At 45.8% G+C, this 20,307-nt stretch overlaps 1 protein-coding gene across 18 annotated transcripts in view; it reads left to right on the plus strand.

The window, feature by feature from the left end:
• The window catches only part of UBR4 (ubiquitin protein ligase E3 component n-recognin 4), a 127,332-nt gene that overhangs the window by 43,072 nt on the left and 63,953 nt on the right, over positions 1 to 20,307 (plus strand). For 3 of the 18 annotated variants that reach the window (XM_070510886.1, XM_070510887.1, XM_070510888.1), the window contains exons 37-60: positions 14 to 161; positions 586 to 813; positions 1,665 to 1,835; positions 2,960 to 3,142; positions 4,256 to 4,414; positions 4,747 to 4,899; positions 5,354 to 5,581; positions 5,897 to 6,054; positions 7,042 to 7,213; positions 7,475 to 7,676; positions 8,260 to 8,423; positions 8,868 to 9,084; positions 9,952 to 10,168; positions 10,931 to 10,963; positions 12,111 to 12,174; positions 12,588 to 12,722; positions 13,719 to 13,893; positions 14,596 to 14,679; positions 14,770 to 14,910; positions 15,617 to 15,738; positions 16,390 to 16,501; positions 18,303 to 18,433; positions 18,554 to 18,731; positions 19,196 to 19,300. In XM_070510886.1, the coding sequence (XP_070366987.1) occupies positions 14 to 161; positions 586 to 813; positions 1,665 to 1,835; positions 2,960 to 3,142; positions 4,256 to 4,414; positions 4,747 to 4,899; positions 5,354 to 5,581; positions 5,897 to 6,054; positions 7,042 to 7,213; positions 7,475 to 7,676; positions 8,260 to 8,423; positions 8,868 to 9,084; positions 9,952 to 10,168; positions 10,931 to 10,963; positions 12,111 to 12,174; positions 12,588 to 12,722; positions 13,719 to 13,893; positions 14,596 to 14,679; positions 14,770 to 14,910; positions 15,617 to 15,738; positions 16,390 to 16,501; positions 18,303 to 18,433; positions 18,554 to 18,731; positions 19,196 to 19,300 (3,680 nt within the window). The remainder of the gene's footprint in view (positions 1 to 13; positions 162 to 585; positions 814 to 1,664; positions 1,836 to 2,959; positions 3,143 to 4,255; positions 4,415 to 4,746; positions 4,900 to 5,353; positions 5,582 to 5,896; positions 6,055 to 7,041; positions 7,214 to 7,474; positions 7,677 to 8,259; positions 8,424 to 8,867; positions 9,085 to 9,951; positions 10,169 to 10,930; positions 10,964 to 12,110; positions 12,175 to 12,587; positions 12,723 to 13,718; positions 13,894 to 14,595; positions 14,680 to 14,769; positions 14,911 to 15,616; positions 15,739 to 16,389; positions 16,502 to 18,302; positions 18,434 to 18,553; positions 18,732 to 19,195; positions 19,301 to 20,307) is intronic. The other 15 variants (XM_070510897.1, XM_070510895.1, XM_044769845.2 and 12 more) reach the window with 9 other exon arrangements.

The following is a 20,307-nucleotide window of genomic DNA, read 5'->3' on the forward strand; positions in this document are numbered from 1 at the left end:
TTGTTCTTCGTAGGTACCACTGTCACACCTGCAAAATGGTTGATGGGGTGGGTGTTTGCACAGTTTGTGCCAAGGTGTGCCATAAGGATCATGAAATTTCTTATGCCAAGTATGGATCCTTCTTCTGTGACTGTGGAGCCAAGGAAGATGGCAGCTGTTTGGTGAGAGATTGGGGCATCTGCTAGACTATACAGGGTGACTTGTTAGTGACATGGGAATGCTTAAACCAAACCAAAAATTCCCATGTCACCTTCATAGTGGCTTGGGTCTAGGAGTAAGTTCTCTGGTTCTATCACTGAGCACTTCACTTAGAATGTTAGAACTTTCGGGGTCCTTAGCGGTCTTGTAGATTTTTCCTGAGACTTGCCCACAATATCAGATGTTATAATCAAGATCTATTTCTGTGAGTGAGTAAAGTATTAGCTCTTAGATGAATACCATGAAGATCAGAGTTCAGGCTTCTGGATATCATTTAAATGGTTAGCCAATTTCTCCTTTGGGTCAGATTTTCCTCCAAGATCTTAGGCAATAGTTCATCCATGCTTGTGACAAGAGCTTAGGGCCTCTCATGTTTTCTGTCTCTAGGCACTGGTGAAGCGAACTCCTAGCAGTGGCATGAGCTCCACCGTGAAGGAGTCAGCATTTCAGAGTGAACCCAGGGTTTCAGAGAGTCTGGTGCGCCACACCAGCACCTCTCCAGCTGACAAGGCCAAAGTCACCATCAGCGATGGAAAGGTTGCTGACGAAGAGAAGCCCAAGAAGAGCAGCCTCTGCCGCACAGTGGAGGGCTGCCGGGAGGAGCTGCAGAACCAGGTAGGGCTCTGATGGTGCCTAGCAGGGTGGGCAGAGCGCAGAGCCTGGTGGGTGGTTCAGGAGCAAACGGTGCACAAGGCTGGGACAGGGCCTGGAGACATACTGTACCGTGGGGTAGTCTCTGGGAAGGTCGCTGGACACCACCTCCTAGACACAGCTTCTAAAGGCTCCTAAGCCACTAACGGAAGCACAGGTTCACTTCCAAATCCCACAACGGCGGAGACCCGGGGTTTCTGCAACCCAGAGGCAGCCTTGCAGCAGGATGGCCCTGCCTTGCAGCTCCACTGGTGGAACTTAGAGTTGTTGTCTCCTTTCTCTGTCACTCATTTTCATAGTGTGGAAACAAATAGTGTGTGTTGTCAGTTATACCTTGTAGGGAAGAATTATGACTGAGGAGTATTATGGGGGGTTTGTGGGAGAGTAAATTTGAGTTGTGTAATACTCTAGAGCACTCTTTTTTGGCGAAGGTTCCTCATCTGAAGCACAGAATACAGAAGATGATTCCAGTGATGATTTTCTGAGTTTTCCCAAGGATGGTACATAACTAGAGCTGTGGTAGATGGCTAGGAGAGAGGTTAACTAATTATATGTGGTGGGTGCATTTAAGCATTTGGTATCTATGTGGGACTCCTGCTTTAGGAAGCTCGCTCTAGGGTTAGTAGCACAATAGCATATTGACTGGAGTCAAATTCAGTATTACAGAGAGAATGAGATGATGGCTAGATTATCGAATCGGAAGTGAGGAAACTGGATTCTGGATTCTGAAGGTAGTTACTGGCAAAATTATTACGATGCGTATGACCCATTATTTGTCTTTTTTTTTTCCACGTGTGTATTTGGATTTTTCTCAGGCCAATTTCTCCTTCGCTCCTCTCGTGTTAGACATGCTCAATTTCCTCATGGACGCCATTCAGACCAACTTTCAGCAGGCTTCAGCTGTGGGGAGCAGCAGCCGGGCTCAGCAAGCCCTCCGTGAGCTGCACACAGTGGACAAGGTGGTTGAGATGACAGACCAGCTCATGGTGAGTGTGTCAGGGTCAGGAAGTTGGGTGGGTGTAGGAACCAGCGGATTTACTGAGATGCCCAGGTGTGCTTGATACTCTGAGGAATGTCCGGAGAACCGTCAATCCCTGGCTGTCCAGAACTTATCTTAGATGCCATCTAAGCCATCTTGACAGCCAGTGTGCAAATCGGCATATGAAGTGTATCTTCAAAAGAAGGAATGCAGGGGCCATTTAGAACAACCCAGTGACTGTCCCCTCTTTTCAGTTCATATAAATGTATGAACCCTTGAGATGTGAGGAACATTTGAGGGCAATTGGAATAGTTAGAAATTTCTTCTGTGTATAAAATAGAAAAGCTCCTCACTGTGTCTTCTCTCCTGAGGCTCATCTGACTTGCAGAAATAAAGCTTGTCCTCTTTGGCTGACGGCCCTTTAGGTAGCTTTTCTTTATTTCTTCATGTAACATGGCTTATAAGTCATAAGTCATTATCCGCTTCAAAACCTGCTGTGCAGCACTGAATATAGGATTCCTGGCGTGGCCGGCCTGGCCTCTCCAGCAGTGCTGTACAGGAGTGGAAAGTAAAGTGTTGGCCCTTCTGAAGGGAAGTATAAGAATGAGTGAGGCACGTGTGTATCTCAGAGGGTGACTGTTTTTAAGGGAAAAATAACTCACTTGGAGCTACACACACACACATACTCTGGTATTTTATTAAAAATCAGTCAGTTTTAGAGCAGTAGTTTTTAGACTTTTAGATATTAAAGATGAAGCGAAAAAAAACATTGGGGTGTTGGTGTTGGTGATCCAGACAGTTGCTGACTTAATTCTACCAGGTTAAATGGATGAAAAAAAATTCCTTCCATCATCAGCATCATTTGATTTTAAAAAAGGGCATTTTAACATTTTTTAAAAGGCAGTACTTTGTATTAATTAAATTTAACTTTGTGAAACATTCCCTTCATTGTTCTTATTGGCCTGAGAGTAACTTGGACAAATTTTACTCAACTGTCCGTGGATGAGATGTTGGAATCCATTGCTTTTGAGTGACTAAGTTGTGCCATATCTCAGGCATACGAATAGTGTATGAATCCACTTGATCTTTGCTGCCTTCTTACTGCCTGCTCTCTCTGCCCCCGTTTGCCAGGTCCCCACCTTGGGCTCCCAGGAAGGTGCCTTTGAGAACGTTCGGATGAATTACAGTGGAGACCAGGGCCAGACTATCCGGCAGCTGATCAGTGCCCATGTGCTCCGGCGGGTGGCTATGTGTGTGCTCTCCTCCCCTCATGGGCGCCGCCAGCATTTGGCTGTCAGCCATGAGAAGGGCAAGGTGGGTTCTCCTGTTCCTTCCTACTCATTTTAGGTCATGTTTGCCTTAGTGCAAAGCAAAACAGATGACTGTGCTCTGATTGGCTCTCTGGGGAAGTTTGATTCCAAGAGTGCTTTAGGGACAGATCAATGAGCTTTTCTACTCAAACCCCTGAGTTATCTCATTAGACCTAGCACCACTATGACCAGAACAGAGACCGTTTCTAATTAGTGAATTCCCACTCAAAACATATCTTTCAAGGGGCCAGCCCAGTGGCATAGTGGTTGGATTCATACACTCTGCTTCAGTGGCCTGGGTTACATGGGTTCAGATCCCGGGCGTGGACCTACACACTGCTCACCAAGCCATGCTGTGGTGGCATCCCACATACAAAATAGAGGAAGACTGGCACAGATGTTAGCTCAGGGCCAATCTTCCTCACCAAAAAAAGAGAAAAAACCACCCATATCCTTCAAGCCTCCAGGGAAGGGTAATGACTAAGAGTGTTTCTAGGACAACATGGCTCCCAGTCTTGGCCCAGTTTGGTAACTCTGGAGTGCACAGCTGAGAGATAAAAGTCTGCATGGAAAGACTCGGTGTTCTGTATTTAGTTCTTCCCTGGCCTCCCAGCCCTCTAAGTACACAGGAAAGTTTGTGTCATTTTGTAGAACCAGTGGAAGTTGGAAGGGTGGTGGGTAGCTTAACGCCTGCTTTTCTGTATTCTGGCTTCTTCATCATCACTAAAGTTGTCTTAACTTTAAGTGAAAAGCAAACTAGAGATATGCATAGTCCTTAAAACAGCTCAAAAATACTTTGAAAAACATTTTCATAGAAAACTAGAAAGAGCAATAGTACCTAGGAGTTGTGGAATGATTTTTATGAACTGATTATACAAAGAGCAGTTGGTTTCGTTTCTCATCTGTTTTGTCCTCACTGGAAGAAGGAAACGGAAGGTGTTCCATATCTTTGAACCAGGAGAAATAGAGGCTGATACTGGTCTAGGATTTTCCCGAGAGACTTATCCACAAACAAATGGCTGTGAACTAGTATCCCTGGTGAAGGCACATTTGTTACTGCTCCGTGTTCTCTCAGAGCACTGGCGTTAAGAATAAATTGGTAATTGTTCCTTTGCAGATCACCGTTCTGCAGCTTTCTGCACTCTTGAAGCAAGCAGATTCCAGCAAAAGGAAGTTGACTCTGACCCGCCTGGCTTCCGCCCCCGTCCCCTTTACGGTGTTGAGCCTCACTGGGAATCCCTGCAAGGAGGACTACCTTGCCGTTTGTGGGCTGAAGGTGAGGCTTGGTCCAGGTTTGATTACCTTGAGCTGCAGATCCTGCTCACCTTCTCTTTCAGCACCACTTTCTCTCGTTCACTGTTGAGATTAAAACTTAAAAGTCATTGGAATGGAAAAGAAATCTTTCTCTAACTTTCTTCCAGATCTTCCACATTTCTCTTGTATTGGAAATAATCTTTGCATGTTCTTGAAACCTGAATATCTGAAGTCTGAATGCCCTCTCAAGGCAGGGAATATTAGGAAAGAAAAAGGAAACTTTAGAACTCTGAGATGAGTCCACCTACTTTCCAAATCATCTTTTAACCGTTCTGTTCCTTCAACCACGGCTAGGACTGCCACGTGCTGACCTTCAGTAGCTCGGGCTCTGTTTCCGATCACTTGGTGTTGCACCCCCAGTTGGCAACGGGGAACTTCATCATCAAAGCCGTGTGGTTACCTGGTTCACAGACTGAGTTAGCGATTGTTACTGCAGACTTTGTCAAGGTACCGTTACAGCTCTTTGATGATGTGATCCTAGAATGGTTTTGCTTTTAAATCCGGAATGTCTGATGTTCATTGTGTGCTAGCTTCTCCCAGAAATTAAAAAAATCCTAACATTTTGTCGCCTTTTGTCATGTTGCTGAGTAGGAGCTTCCTGTGTGTAGGCAATATGAAACTGATTCTGGTTCTACCCCCACTGGACCAAGTGCACAGCCATTACTGTACTTGTTACAGAATTTGTTGATGTGCATCTCTCCCCTGCTTGTTCTTTGAGAGAGAGTAAAAAGATAGTTGATTCATTTTTGTGTGCTCAGTGCCTGACATCTAGAGATGCCTGTTGACTGGGGATGAATGCCTGTTCCTCACCAATTGCAGCTTTTTGGGTTTACAAGGCTAATTTGGGGGATAAGACTGAAATAGATCTCCTTTATTTCACCTTTTTCCTTCCATCCTACAGATTTATGACCTGTCCGTTGATGCCTTGAGTCCAACTTTCTACTTTCTCCTGCCAAGCTCAAAAATAAGAGATGTTACCTTCCTTTTCAACGAGGAGGGAAAGAACATCATTGTGATAATGTCTTCGGCTGGGTACATCTATACTCAGCTCATGGAAGAGGCCAGCAGTGCCCAGCAGGGGCCCTTCTATGTCACTAACGTACTGGAAATCAACCACGAGGACCTGAAGGTTAGAGCTAATGTTGCTCTTCCTTCTATTCCAGATTTCATTTGCTCAGCATCTCTTTTGTTGTTGTTTTCTTCTTTTTTTCTTTTTGCTTCTAATTTTTTACCTAATAGCAAAAACTCTTGTTCTTTAGGACTAAACTGATTCAACTTGAAGTTCCTTTGTTCTCTTGGTATTTTAAAGATTTACTCACAGGGATCTCATGCTTAGAGTATGAGAGCCCATAACCTTGATTTAAAGCTAGTAACGAGCAAAACTGGAAGCTGGCACCACGGCAACGTGAGAAGTTAAGGCAAATGTTGTGATTTGTCCTGACAGGACAGTAACAGCCAGGTGGCAGGTGGAGGGGTCTCTGTCTACTACTCCCACGTGCTGCAGATGCTCTTCTTCAGCTATTGTCAAGGCAGATCGTTTGCAGCCACCATCAGCAGGACGACTCTGGAGGTGCTGCAGCTCTTCTCCATCAACATCAAAAGGTGAGAATGAGCACTTCCTGTTCCACTTCCACAATGCCCACTCCAGCAGGAGCTCTCCACCCCTGCCAAGTACTGGCATCTGTTAGGAGTCTGGTGAAACTGGCTTTTCTCCAGTCATCCTCTCCCTGCCCTGCTAGGTGTCTTTAAAATCAAGTGTTGGCAGGTTGGGCTGTCTACGTGGTTTGTCCCCCACCATGGAGAGACATCAAGCTGTAAGAGGTAGTTTGTGGGGGGGCCACTGCCACTCAGAAGGAAAAGCTCTAGTCAAGGCGGCAAACCTGATTTTAATGTGATTACTGAGTTTTGAGAAGTTCGAGGAGTAAGTTTCTCCTAGACATTCGTGCTGCCAAAATGCCCTTTAAGTCCCTCTCCTGGGGGGGATTTATCAGTAAATAGAGCATGCTGCCAGTAGTGGGGGCACGGTTGGGGTTGGAGGAGGTACCGGCTTCCATCAGGTTTCTACATGATAGAGGTGTGTGTGAGGTGTAGTAAGTGTTTTATTTAGGGACGAGGAAGAAGAGGGTTATGGTTTCTTCCCATCTTATCTACTGTTGAAGAGCCATCGCAGCATTTTCTCTCTAACCTCTGTTTTGTGAATTACCTGGTTTAGGATTCAGTAAAATGGGTAACGTTCAGATATGACTTGATGTGCTTAGAGATTCTTAATAGGACACTGGGTCATCAGCCTTCGGCAGTTCCATGGCCCTATGCAGTTAAAACCTCTAGACATATAGGGCCACTTGTTCCCTCAGACAGTGGAAGCTACCAGTGGACATCCTAAACCAGGACTCCTGCCAGGGGCACACATCAGGGTATAGGGGAGTATATATATAGCTCTGAATAAAACTGAGACTTATGGATAAGTCGAGTTCCAGGACAAATACGTTGCTCTGGGAGTCAAGTATTTAGTGAGGATGGCCTTTAGGTCAAGAAAAACACTAGTAGATCGTGATTGACACCCTAACTGGCCAGTTTTGTTGTTTGCAGTTCCAATGGTGGCAGTAAGACGTCTCCTGCCCTTTGCCAGTGGTCTGAGGTGATGAACCACCCTGGCTTGGTGTGTTGTGTCCAGCAAACTACAGGTGTGCCGCTGGTGGTTATGGTGAAACCAGACACTTTTCTTATCCAAGAGATTAAGACTCTCCCTGCTAAAGCAAAGGTCAGTGCCAGAATCCCCCATCACCTGAATAGACGGTAACCTGCTCTAGTTTTGTATTTGTATATTATGTCACTTTCTTAGTTCTTTCAATGGAGGCCTGTAAAAGAATTTTGGTGCATTTTCTCCTAGATTCCTTTTCTTTGCCACCCTTCTGTACCCCACATCTGACCATGAAACCAGTTGCTTCCCTGCATCTTTTCGTCTGTAGATTCTGATGTGAAGGTGCGGAAACTACCACCCTCCTGTCTCCCCTCCTCCTAGATCCAAGACATGGTTGCCATTAGGCACACAGCATGCAATGAGCAGCAGCGGACAACGATGATCTTGTTGTGTGAGGATGGCAGCCTACGCATTTACATGGCCAATGTGGAGAACACCTCCTACTGGCTTCAGCCATCTCTGCAGCCCAGCAGTGTCATCAGCATAATGAAGCCTGTTCGAAAGCGCAAAACAGCTACCATCAGTAAGGCTCCTCCAAAGACCCGTGGGGGAGGGGAATCGGCAGTCTTCTAGATGTTGACTCAGAATAGACTCTTGTAAATATCCATGAGGAAGTAGTGACTGTCCTCTTTGCATGTTTTATAAAGGTAGAGATAATGTACTAGCTGATTTCCCTAAAGCAGAGTCAGTGTTCCTCAGGCCACCAGTGTTCTGTGTGGCTTTTAGAGACACGTCATACAAATGACAAGCACCCATTGGCTCCCTAGTTCAGGTCCGCAGTTCTTAGGTGCCCAGTAAAGAATTATCTCTTGGACCTTCTTTGAAGCTATGAGAGAGCCTATTGTTATTAACTGTACCCCACACCAACATCAGATTTCTTTGTCCTGCTAGGTCATGTTGTGGTTAGGGATAATGACTGTTGGACAGCTAACCACGTGTAGGCATGAGTATGATGCAAAGATTATAATCCAGAGTTTGCCTAGAGAGATTGGTGTGTGTGAGTGTGGGCGCAGTCTGGGAGGGGTCTTTACCTGTGGTGTGGGTGCAGAGGTGGTAGACAGTATACTTGCTGATGCTCTCTGGCAACCTGGTGCTGCTCTCCACAGCAACCCGCACATCTAGCCAGGTGACCTTCCCCATTGACTTCTTTGAACACAACCAGCAGCTGACAGATGTGGAGTTTGGTGGTAATGACCTCCTGCAGGTCTACAATGCACAACAGATAAAGCACCGGCTGAATTCCACTGGCATGTATGTGGCCAACACCAAGGTGAGGACTGGAGTAGGCTGGGTCCTTCCCTGGGTAGAAGGACTCATACACAGTAGGGTTTAAGACTACGTCTCCTTTCAGCATGCAAGTACGAAGTATATACTCACAGTCACTAAGCCTGATTGTAGCTAAGTGGTCCTTGGGATAAATGAATATTTTCACTTTTATGCAGGAAGGCTTCCATTCTAATGTTACTAGCAGGGTTACTGTGCAGAAGGCAGCAGGAGGGGGTTAATACTGGGGAGAGAGAAGCCTGAAATTGAGGGGCGTCTACCCCCTGCCTCTATTTTCCTGTCCTTGGAAGTAAGGAAGTCCTTACTCGGGAGTTAACAGGATAAAGGTCTTGTCTGGGATCCCATACTGAGTCACTGTCAGAGGAAGTATTACAGGTGTGCAAGGAAGAGCTCATACTCATTTTCTGATGTGTGCCTTCACTTCCTACAGCCCGGTGGCTTCACCATTGAGATTACTAACAACAACAGCACTATGGTGATGACAGGCATGCGGATCCAGATTGGGACCCAGGCAATTGAACGGGCCCCATCTTATATTGAGATCTTTGGGAGGACTATGCAGCTTAACCTGAGTCGCTCACGCTGGTTTGACTTCCCCTTCACCAGAGAAGAAGCCCTGCAGGCTGATAAGAAACTGAACCTCTTCAGTGAGTCACCGGCCCCTGGCACTGACTGTATCCTTCTCATTATGACTGCTGACTTGGGAGCCACTTCTCTGTGGCTCTCCAGTGTTCTGGAACCCTCTCCTCTACTGATACTTCTGTGTTCTTTGCCATCATGCCACTGTGAGCTTCATTTGAGATGTAAATGAGGCAAGGTGACAGGAAGGGGATCCACTGGAGAATGGGAGGGGTAAAGCTAGGGTAAACCTCTGCTTCAGTGTTCACTTCTGCAGGGCTGGGTCAGCCTTGCTGATGGGGCTGCCTGCATGTTCAGGCAAAGAGGCAGCAAGATTAGCATGTGAAATCTCAAGGCTTTCTTAAAGCGCAGGGGAGGGCCTCAGGTCACAGGTCGCTGAGAGGTGTTCAGCAATGCCTTGCCTTGCCATGCTGTTAAAAACTTTAAACCCTCAGAGTACAAATCCCTGAGCCTTTCATAAGGCTGGCATCTTTTTCTACCATTCACTGGCCACCTATCTGATATTCTTTCTCTGAGAAATAATTGCTGTTAGCGTGAATGACTGTGATCTGTGCTTTGAACAAAGGGAGTGCTTAGAGATCCCTGTGGGTAGGGGACAGGAGTTAGCACAGGTAGATTCTTGCAGTGATGTTAGGGACTCTTCTTCTGAGGTGGGGACTTCCTAGGCTTTTGGTCCATGGAACTGTTTCTACGCATACTCAGCATCTATACATGATCAAAGGTGCCGCTGAAGTCTCAGGAGATAAAGTCCCTTTATGACTCTAAAATTGATGTGATTTGCTACTTTGCCCAAACTAGTCTGGTCTTTGCTTTGGAATGGTGGTGTTAGCCCTTTAGAGAACGTGCATCCTAAAGGCCTCTCTTGTTTATTGCAGTCGGGGCCTCGGTGGATCCAGCAGGTGTCACTATGATCGATGCTGTAAAAATTTATGGCAAGACTAAGGAGCAGTTTGGCTGGCCTGATGAGCCTCCAGAAGAATTTCCTTCTGCCTCTGTCAGCAACGTCTGTCCTTCAAACCTGAACCAGAGCAATGGCACTGGAGACAGTGACTCAGCTGCCCCTACTACCACCAGTGGAACTGTCCTGGAGAGGTATCAGCACTGGGAGGGGTTGGCTTCAGTTCTCGCCATTTTTCACTTTCCCTGCAGAACCTGTGTCTTGAGAGAGTCAGCCTCTAATAACTGTCCCCAGTCTAGCCTGTGATTTTCAAATTTTCACACAACTCCCTGCACTCAGTGTCTCCTTAGTGTGCAGTCAAGCCTGAAAGTGAGCTCAGAGCCGTCTGACTCCAGTCTCTGCCCGGGGGCTTCTGTGCCTTCTCTTTAACGTTAGGTACCCTTTGGAGTAGCCAGAGGCTGGTGACTAGAAGATGCTTAAGCCACTATTATAGATTAGAATCCAGTCTTGCTGAAATTTTAGGGAAAAATCTTCCGTTTCATTCTGATTTCATCGTCTTCTCATCTTTCTCTGCAGCAGCTACTTATGTGGTAATAACACTGCTAGCAGGAGGCCGTCTGCTCCGTCTGGTAGCAGAGTTCAGAGCCTTCTAAGGCTCCCTCCAGTGGCCTTCTTAGGCATTGCGCTTGGCTTCTTTGTGCTAGGTAGCTGCTGGTATGCCATGGTAGATGAAGTAACTCATGATGTAAGATTTTGAGTTTCTTACATTGTAAGTCATAAGAATAGCCTGGCTTGGAATCACTGCCTCCCACCACAGCCTTCCCCCTTCCCTTATCTCTCTCTCTTTTTCTTTTTTTCCCCTACCTTATTCTCATATTGTTTGCTTAGGATGTATTTCCAAGTTTCTCTGAGCTTCACATTTTTTTCCTTTTTTTTTTCTTTGCTTCTCCCCCAAGTTCTGAAACTGAGTCCCTAACCAAGCTGGACCGGTTAGTATGCCCTCTCTCTCTTTTCTCTGTACGAGTGAGTGTGTGTCAGAGAGCAGTGTAACCAATGGTGTGGCTTTGCGTTGAGCCTGCTTCTGTGGAAGAGTGCTGCTTCTTTCTGTTCTGGTCATTGCATGGCTGCAGAGCTCTCCTGTGTCTAAAGTGGAGTATGCGGAGGGTTGGATGTGCGCACTTGGTGTTGGCTGCTTCAAACTCTCTTAGCTTTCTCTTCCTTACCCCTTTCCTCTCTGCCCCCTCTACCATGGATGAGAAGGGGTTGGGGGCGGTGGGACAACAGAAATGTCCTTCCGTCTGATAAGCCGCCAGAGAGCTTGTTCTGTCTAACGTGGTCCCATGCCTCAAGTCCCTCTTCCCTGGCTCTTTATTGCCTTCCTCTGCCCCTTGACCTCTTTCTCTCCAGCTGCCTTCTCGTTACTTTTCCCTCTCTGTCCAGAGCTTCAGCCATCAGGATGTTGGTCTTTTATCATGCCATATTAAACTCACAGGAGTAAGCCCTGGGGAGCATGTTGTTTGTACCCTTGAACAGTTGGGTTTCCTGTTCCTTCCCTAAGAGAAAGTTGCTCCATTTTCTAAGGGTGCTTTGTGGCACTCTGAATGTTGGTAGTTGGCATGCTCCTGAAAATACAGTTTGTTCTCTTCCCCATACTTAGGGACTCATAGGAAGTGCCTTTGTGCATTTTCTTGGAGGTATAAATAAAATATAACCTTCTCAGTGTAAGAAGATGGCTTTAACCTTTCCCGTCGTGTATCCCTTTGCCTACTGATCCATGGGCACCTGAGCTTCTGGTCCCATTGCATCAAGACTGTTAAGCCCCTCTCAGTGATCCCTGCCACAGGCAGCAGAAGGAAGCACGTTTATCCTCTTTGAGGAAGAAAAGCCCTGTCTTTGAGTTATGGATTATGAACATGGCCTCAGGTTGATCTCCAAGCAGGCGCCAGGTTTCTTCTGGCCTGTAACACGAGGGAATGATATGCATGGTGCCTGTGGCAGGTCTTATTGTGCTTTGATTTTGTATTTGGCATTCATTAGCTGTCCCCAAGGTCCTCACGACTATAGTTTGCATAGGCTAATGCACAAGGTGGAGAGAAGGATTCTCATTGTACTCAAGCCAGCTTTCTGTCTCCCTAGGCTGGTTGTGAGTTCTTTAGAAGCCCTGGAAAGCTGCTTTGCTGTCGGCCCAATCATCGAAAAGGCAAGTTAGTTTTTCAAAGTTGGCGGGAACTTTCTGAAGAGGCAAGAAGTCAGTGAAGCTGTCAGAGGTCCCGAGTGCTCACAGTTCAAGAACATTTATAGCATAATCTTGATTTGCAAAGACACTCCAGAGAAGTCTTCAGCTTAAGGCCTTATGTCCTGTTTTGGGGAGACCCATAGTGAGAGTGTTTCATAGACTAGGATGAGTGCTGGTAAAAGAACGCTGTTCTGGGAGTCATGAGCTGGGACTCCGTTTCTGTACCTCTGTTGTGGGGGGAGTATAATTTCTGAAATTCTTCATTTTGCTCTTTGCAGTCTATGGAGCATCACTTAGCCCTGGTAGCTTAGAAGGGAGGAAGGGGGAGGGCAGAGTGTAGGCGGGGTTAGTGGTAACTCTGCTGTGTTCTGCATCAGGAGAGAAACAAGAATGCAGCTCAGGAGCTGGCCACTTTGCTGCTATCCCTGCCAGCACCTGCCAGTGTCCAGCAGCAGTCCAAGAGCCTTCTGGCCAGCCTGCACACCAGCCGCTCGGCCTACCACAGCCACAAGGTAATTGTTCCCTCTCCGGGATGCCTTCTGTAGAAGTGGAAGCTGTGTTGCTGACAGGGAATCAAGTCAGTTGGCTTTCATATGTAAAGCAGGGGCATAGTGAAGTCAGGTGGGGAAAGGACAGCACTGAAGAGTCCACCCACAGTCTCAGGTTTCTCCTGAGAAATTAACGAGCTCACTCAAAACTGAGGACAAGCCAACTAAAGGGCACCTGGTTTGCATATATTTTTTTCTGTCATTCTAATAGGACGAACAAGTTTAAGAAAGAGGGGAAGGACGTTTGAGAGTGAGTGGCTCCTGTGGAAAAGAGCGAGGGGAGGGGAACCAGTCAGGAGATCAGGACTGCTGCGGTCTTCACTCCTTCAGCTGCAGCACAACCCTAAGTTAGGTGGACTTGCTTATGAGGACATGGATGGTTGTGGAGAGACTGAGGGGGAAATCTGGTGAGGGGGCATCTCACCTGTAAAAGTAAGTAGCGGCCGAAGGCAGTAAGTTAGACCAGTTTCTGCACATGGAGAAGATGACAGTTCAGATCCATGAGGAAGAAGCCAGCAGCCCAGATGACTTGGTTAGCTTTTGTGCCCCCAACCCAGAGAATAGAAAAGGGTGAGTTTAACCTGCTGAACCTCTAAAGGAGGCAGTTGTGGAAACACAACCTTTCGGCGACGTGAACTTGTAAGGAAGTGACTCTTCTACTGTAGGAAAGAGATCTTGGATGTTGCAGTTCTGGAGGATCCGGTGGTTTCTAGCTTTCCTATCATACTTTGATATTGATTTCATGGCTTTTGATTTTTTGTGTGTGTGCCTTTAGCATTTTGTGTGTTAAGACGTTTACCTGTGCTGGGCTGTCTTGAAGATTTGTTCCAGATAGTTGGTAATTAAGCTGTCATGTTGGGAGGACATGGCTGTCCTGACGATCTGCCAGCTTTCCTCCCCTCATTGCTTTAGTACCCAGCCCTTGCTTTTGGTTCATCCTCTGTGATCCTTTTGTTCTAGGATCAGGCCTTGCTGAGCAAAGCTGTGCAGTGTCTCAACACATCCAGCAAAGAAGGCAAGGATTTGGACCCCGAGGTCTTCCAGAGGCTGGTGATCACAGCTCGCTCTATTGCCATCATGCGCCCTAACAACCTTGTCCACTTTACGGAGTCAAAGCTGCCCCAGATGGAAACAGGTGAACTTGGCCTATGTGGCCGTGGTCCTGAAATCTGCTTAATATACCTTCTCACCCTCTCGTCCTCTTACTGTTCTCACTGGCCTCTGACTGACTTCTTGCTCTGAGACAGGGATTTTACTCTCTTTTCTTTGTGCCTTGTAGGGCTTTTGACATTAGGATTGTACCTCTTTGAGTAATTACCCTTTCCAGTGCTTACCCCTTAGATTATTCTTGCATTTATTTAGTGCTCTGGACATCAGATATAATCTGTCTCTGACGTTACTACCTCGTCTAATCTTCAGGGTCAAGTTAAGGTCGGGCCCTGGTTGCTTTAAAGTAATGGGGTCACAGCCTTTGCTTTCAGGCTGTTCTTTCACCACTATTTGATGAATGTGGGTAGAGTCTGGAGCAGGGCTCGATTGTGTTTTCTTCCTCTCTCCTTGTGTTGGGGGTCATCGAACTTGCTTTGCCTTTGTCAAATACAGCTTAGTGATGCCTCTGCAGTTCTGTTATTTACATGCTCCCAAAATGCTGTCATCATCTTGTTACTCCTTCTATTATTTTAATCTAGGAATCATTCTAGAAAGTCTCAGGTGTTCCCCTAGCTTTTAGAAGTTGAACAGCTGGGCCTGAGATCTCTGAATCTGCTGTGAAGACCCTGAATGCTCCCCCTGCTACTTAACTCTAACATACGATGTTTTCTGTGATATTCCTTCCCAGACTGTTTTCTTCCTAGATGTGCCTGCTGGAGTCTAGGGATAGTTGGCATATTGATTGGGGCCCCACTTGAAACTCCCTCCCCAGGCAAGCTTCCTTGACCTGAGTTAACCTTAAAACAAATTAAATTTCCATCTCAGATTTACCGTCGTTAATAATTTTTCTTCTCCTGATTAGAAGGAGTGGATGAGGGGAGAGAACCTCAGAAGCAGTTGGAAGGAGACTGCTGTAGTTTCATCACCCAGCTGGTGAACCACTTCTGGAAACTCCATGCATCCAAACCCAAGAACGCCTTCTTGGCACCCGCCTGCCTGCCAGGTATCGTGTTAAAAGGGATACTTGAATCTTGATAGAGAGCGAAGCCTGATGTAAGTTGTCTTTGAACAGATCAAACCCCTAGCTTTTATTAGCCTTATCATCCATTTATTCCGGAAATAATAGTTAGGAAATAGAAGTCTGTGAGATCAGTGCATTGTTCCTGATACAGGAATTTAGCAGTGTGGCAGAGAAGTGGGATTTTCTTCTCTCTCTTCATGTCGGGTTGAATTTTTCACATGTAAAGAGACACTGTGTGTGTGTGTGTGTGTGTGTGTGTGTGTGTGTGTGTGCGCGCGCGTCTTAGTGATGTTTGACTTGTTTTAAAAAAATCTTTGAAAGCCTGATTCAAAGCCAATTCAAAAGATAAAAGTTAAGTATCAGCCTTGAGAATTATTTTGTTTCTAAGCTGCCGCTGCCTTTGGTATCTAACTAACTTCGCACACTATCCGAAGTTTAGATGGAAGAGTAAGCATCTGAATAGCAATCTAGAAAAGTAGAACGACCCTGGTGCTCATTAGGTTTGGAGGTTGCTTGAGCAGTAAACTTAAAAGGCACGTCAAGGTCATGTGTTTTATTTATTTTGCTACGTGTGTACTTGTGATTTTTTTGGTTAGCATGACCTTTATGAGGGGATAGGAATTTGTGCTTTTGTCTTAGGCTCTCAAGTAGTTAGGATTTTCTTCCACCGTATTTTTCTCCCCTTCAGGCCTAACTCATATTGAAGCTACCGTCAATGCTCTGGTGGACATTATCCATGGCTACTGTACCTGTGAGCTGGACTGTATTAATACAGCATCCAAGATCTACATGCAGATGCTGCTATGTCCTGTACGTATCATTACAGCCCCAGATATCCCTTGTCAGTCTGAGAATGTCTAGAAATTTTTTTATAAGTTTGCTAACTAATTAAATAAAACAAACGAAGATAATGGGAATTAAGAGTTTTGAGTATCAGTAAGAGCTTTAAGATCTTACTCATTTCATGGAAAAGAAAGGTTTGAAAAAGGGATGGGCTTGGTTCTTCTTGTTCAGTGCTGAATCCCCAGGGAATATACTAGTGGTTGCTACATGGTGCTGAGTAAGTACTAATTAAATGAACACATGAATGAACATCATGAAGATCTATTTCCATTGACTCTGTCATAGAAGCTAAGTGTTAGAAGTACTGATTTTAGCACAGAGCTAAGATGAGCCTGATTATAAGCCAGAACCCAGTTGTAGAGAGCCAAAGTGACTTCAGGAGCAAATGACCTGCCAGTCTATTACTGGGAACTGAGAGACAGGAATGTAGCGAATGGGTCTTACATATACCAGGTCAGGAAATGGGATTAACCGTTGAACTTGGTCAGCAGGGTTGCAGGTGAGAGTAGGTAGATACTCCAGATCCATGTAAGTGATTGGCCAAAAAAGGAAGTGCTTTATAGACAGTTTCATGAATGATATAAAACCTAAGCATGACAGTCTCCTTTCCAACCTCAGGATCCTGCCGTGAGCTTCTCTTGTAAACAAGCTCTAATTCGAGTCCTAAGGCCCAGGAACAAGCGGAGACATGTGACATTGCCCTCCTCCCCTCGAAGCAACACTCCAATGGGTAATGTGAAGTCTGGGGTTAGGCTTGTGCACATGTGGTGGGGAGAGGAGGATGAGGGGTACAGCGTTAGGCTGTGCTGCTCGTGTTTACCAAGGTCCTGGAGACTTTGTGTACATAGCTCTTGTTTTACCCTACCTTCTCTCCTGAAGACTTTCAGGTGCCATATAAAAATGCATACAGTAAGTAGGATGAAAATAAAATCAAGGCCATAGGAAAATAAAGGTACAATAGTAAAACCAAGCCAAGGATGCAAAAAATCCACATCACGAGGTCCTGTGCGGTGATTAGGAGAAGGTCTTATATTTGGCTGAAAGCTTCCTAAGAACCATAGCAAAAATAAAATAAGAACAGTTAACAAGAATCACAGTGGCTAAAGACAAAAAATCAATTTTCAGGAAAAATATACTTTTCCTGGCGTAAAAGCTCTTTGTTAAGGGTCTCTCTTGTTGCCTAAGGGGTAGTATCCACAGCAGACTTACTGACAGTAAGTGATAGCAAATTTCACGAGAGATTTCCCTCATGATACACTTGGACACAAGTCAAGAGGTAACATTTAACAGCCTAGTAAAAGCAATTCTACAAAGTGATATACAATTCTACACAGTTATTATATTATGTAACTCTCTGGTTACTTGGTTTGGCTCAGAAGTAAATTCCCAATGAAAGTGACCTACATAATTTAAAATTTTTTATTTGTTCCCACATTTTATAATTAGTACAAAGAAGTATTTGAAATTAACTTACTAATAATTAATTTAATCCAGTAAATCAAAAATAATATTTCAACATGTAGTCAGTATAAAAAATTATTAGTGAAAAACTCTGCATTCTTTAAAAAATTTTTTGTACTGTCTTAAAAATCAAGTGTGTAGTACATACACACTTCGCGTCCCCATCTGGACTGGCCACATTTTAAGTGCTCAGCAGCCGTATGTGGCTAATGGCTGCTGTGTGGTACAGCCTAAGTCTAGAGGAATGTATGCAACTTTGTGACCTTCAGACAGTCTTCCTTGAGTATCGTTTATCTTATCTAAGCTTTGATGAGCTAAGCAACAGTTTGTGCACCTTTTCTCTGGTGAGAAGCTAGAATGCAGATAGTTTGTTTCCAATCAAGGCCATATTCACGTACTTTCACAGGCCATCGAGTGGAAGGCAAGGTCTCCATCCTCTTCTGACAATTAGCAGTCTCACCTGGACTTCTACCTTGTTAGAAGAAGGACTTATGCCTTCTCATCACACAGAAGCTGGCCTGGACAGAACCTGTAGTGGTGTCCTCAGCTTCCGGTCGATGATTTTACATTTCAATTCTGGTTCTTCTCATGATGACTATGTAGTGTGAAAAAAATCTCACTGACCCAGTTATTTTGGGAAAAAATAGTAAAATAACGCTCTAAGCTGCCGTGACAGATAACCAATAAACATCTTGATTATATTATTTTCCTGTCTTGCCCAGGGTCTCCTGAGAGTTGATGAGAGCTCATGGGGCATACTGGTCTTAGATTTCTCTGCTTTATGGAAATCCCTTTGGAATCCAAGGTTGTTTTTTTTTTAACCTTCATCAGCTGGAAAAGTCTTTTTCTCAGTGGGGCAAGCTGTCACTGCCAACCCCATCTTCCCAGATCCTGTCAGGTCCAGGAAACAAGAGAATAAGGCCAGGCACAGCACCCTGGAGTTCACCTCTAAAGCACAGGATGCTAGTTGGTAGCTTGTCTTGGGTTTTTGTTTGCTATGTTGACTTATGCCACATGCCAAAGGAGGAAAGAGCAAGCACCGTCAGGTGACTGGGGTTTCTTTGACTCAGGAGACAAAGATGATGATGACGATGATGATGCAGATGAGAAAATGCAGTCATCAGGGATCCCGAATGGTGGTCACATCCGTCAGGAAAGCCAGGAACAGAGTGAGGTGGACCATGGAGATTTTGAGATGGTGGTGAGTCTCTGGCAGCAGGAGAGGGAGGGGGATCCTCAGAACTCTCCTCTAGCTCTTCTTCAGTGGACTTCCAACAGCTACCATTTACCACGGGACACTGACAGAGCTTTCTCTCTGCAGTCTGAGTCGATGGTCCTGGAGACAGCTGAAAATGTCAACAATGGCAACCCCTCTCCCCTGGAGGCCCTGCTGGCAGGCGCAGAGGGCTTCCCCCCCATGCTGGACATCCCGCCTGATGCAGATGACGAGACCATGGTTGAACTAGCCATTGCCCTGAGCCTGCAGCAGGACCAACAAGGTAGAAGGAAATGCCAGGAACACAGCGGCCCATTGGGCTTGCACAGAAAAGAGGGTTTGGCAGTTACTGATATCTGGCTGACTTAGCTTGTCCCCAGATTTGGGGAGAGGTTGATCTGGGTGAGAGCTGTTCAGAGGTACAGGTGGAGAGTGAGAGAGATTGTGGTGGGATTTTCAGTCTTGGAGCCAATCTCATAGTTTCTGTTAGTTTGGTCTTTTGGATTATTTCCTCCCAAATCTGTTAGATTCCTCCAGCCTGTGTCCTGCCTGAGCTAAAGGAAGCCTTTCACCATCTCTGTGACCAAACTTGGTGGGTGGACAGCAATGGCTGTTGATTAACTTCCTCTAGGCCAAAGGGGGTCACATGCTGGTGAGTTTAGACTCCTGAGGGCAGCAGGTGGCCAAAGCAGCATTGTGGATGGGGTCTGGAGGGGATGTTGTGCTCACTCTCCACTTGTTTCCCAGGCAGCAGCAGCAGTGCCCTGGGCCTGCAGAGCCTGGGGCTGTCCGGCCAGGCACCCAGCTCTTCCTCTCTGGACGCAGGAACCCTCTCTGACACCACAGCATCAGGTAACTGTCCACAGCAAGGAGCACGGCTCAGGGCCCCAGGACCCTCAGGCCTTGTTTCCAGTGCTGTGAGAGTGTAATGGGCAGCTGCTTTGACAGGCCATTCTGGACTTCCTGCTTCTGCCTTTGCTTTAGAAATACAGGTATGGAAGGCATAGTGATGCAGCTCGGCAAAGGTGCTCATGGCTCTGCTTCCCTACACTTTGCATGCTGCCTGGCTTCAGCTAATTCCCCGAGGAAAGGCCAAGAGAGCAGCTTGCAGATTGATCAGCTTTAGGGCTTAAATTGCAGCTCTCAGGGCTTCACCCGAGTTGTAACATTTTAGACAGTATTAAAAGGGAGATAAGAAATAGAGCTTACACCTTTTAACTTTTTTCCTTCATTTGCAAATCAAAGTGAAGCTGCAAGAATCTGAGTTGTGGTTCAGAACAGTCGATGTGGCTAAACGTCAGGGGTCTGTGAGCTTGGGAGACAGGGTTTTTGTGGACAATGCAGATGCCTGATACGTCTTCAGACCTCATTGTCTTTACTTTCGATCTCTTTCCTAATCTGATAAAAAATAAAATACTTTCTGAGTGGAGAGTTGGACCAAATAGAGGAGGATGGCACACCTGAACAATCCACTGGAAAACTAACCCTTGAGTAACTGAAGGGTTGATTTAGAGTTTTTCAGACTGACGCTTTCTTGTATTTGTTTGTTTGTTTGTTTTCTTTTGGGAGTTTTACCCTGGATAGATTAAAAAAGGGAGAAATTGGCTGGCCCCTCTCACCTGCTGCCTTGGCTTGTTGCTTTTCATAGGTCTCTTTAGTTGCTCTCATTTCAGGCTTGGAGGTTGCTCTTGTGCTGTGCCAGTTGTGTTCCTCCTGTGCTCTGTAGCTGTCTTGGCTTTCCTCCCCCATGTATCTCATCCAGCATTTTCCTCCTGTCTCAGCTCAGCCCTGATCCTGGATGCTGTGGCTGTCTCTGGGGAATTTCCTTGCTTTATAATTAGCATCTGATGAGGATGGTT

This window comes from Equus asinus, chromosome 5 (assembly GCF_041296235.1).
Source record: "Equus asinus isolate D_3611 breed Donkey chromosome 5, EquAss-T2T_v2, whole genome shotgun sequence".
Classification (NCBI taxonomy): Eukaryota; Metazoa; Chordata; class Mammalia; order Perissodactyla; family Equidae; genus Equus; species Equus asinus.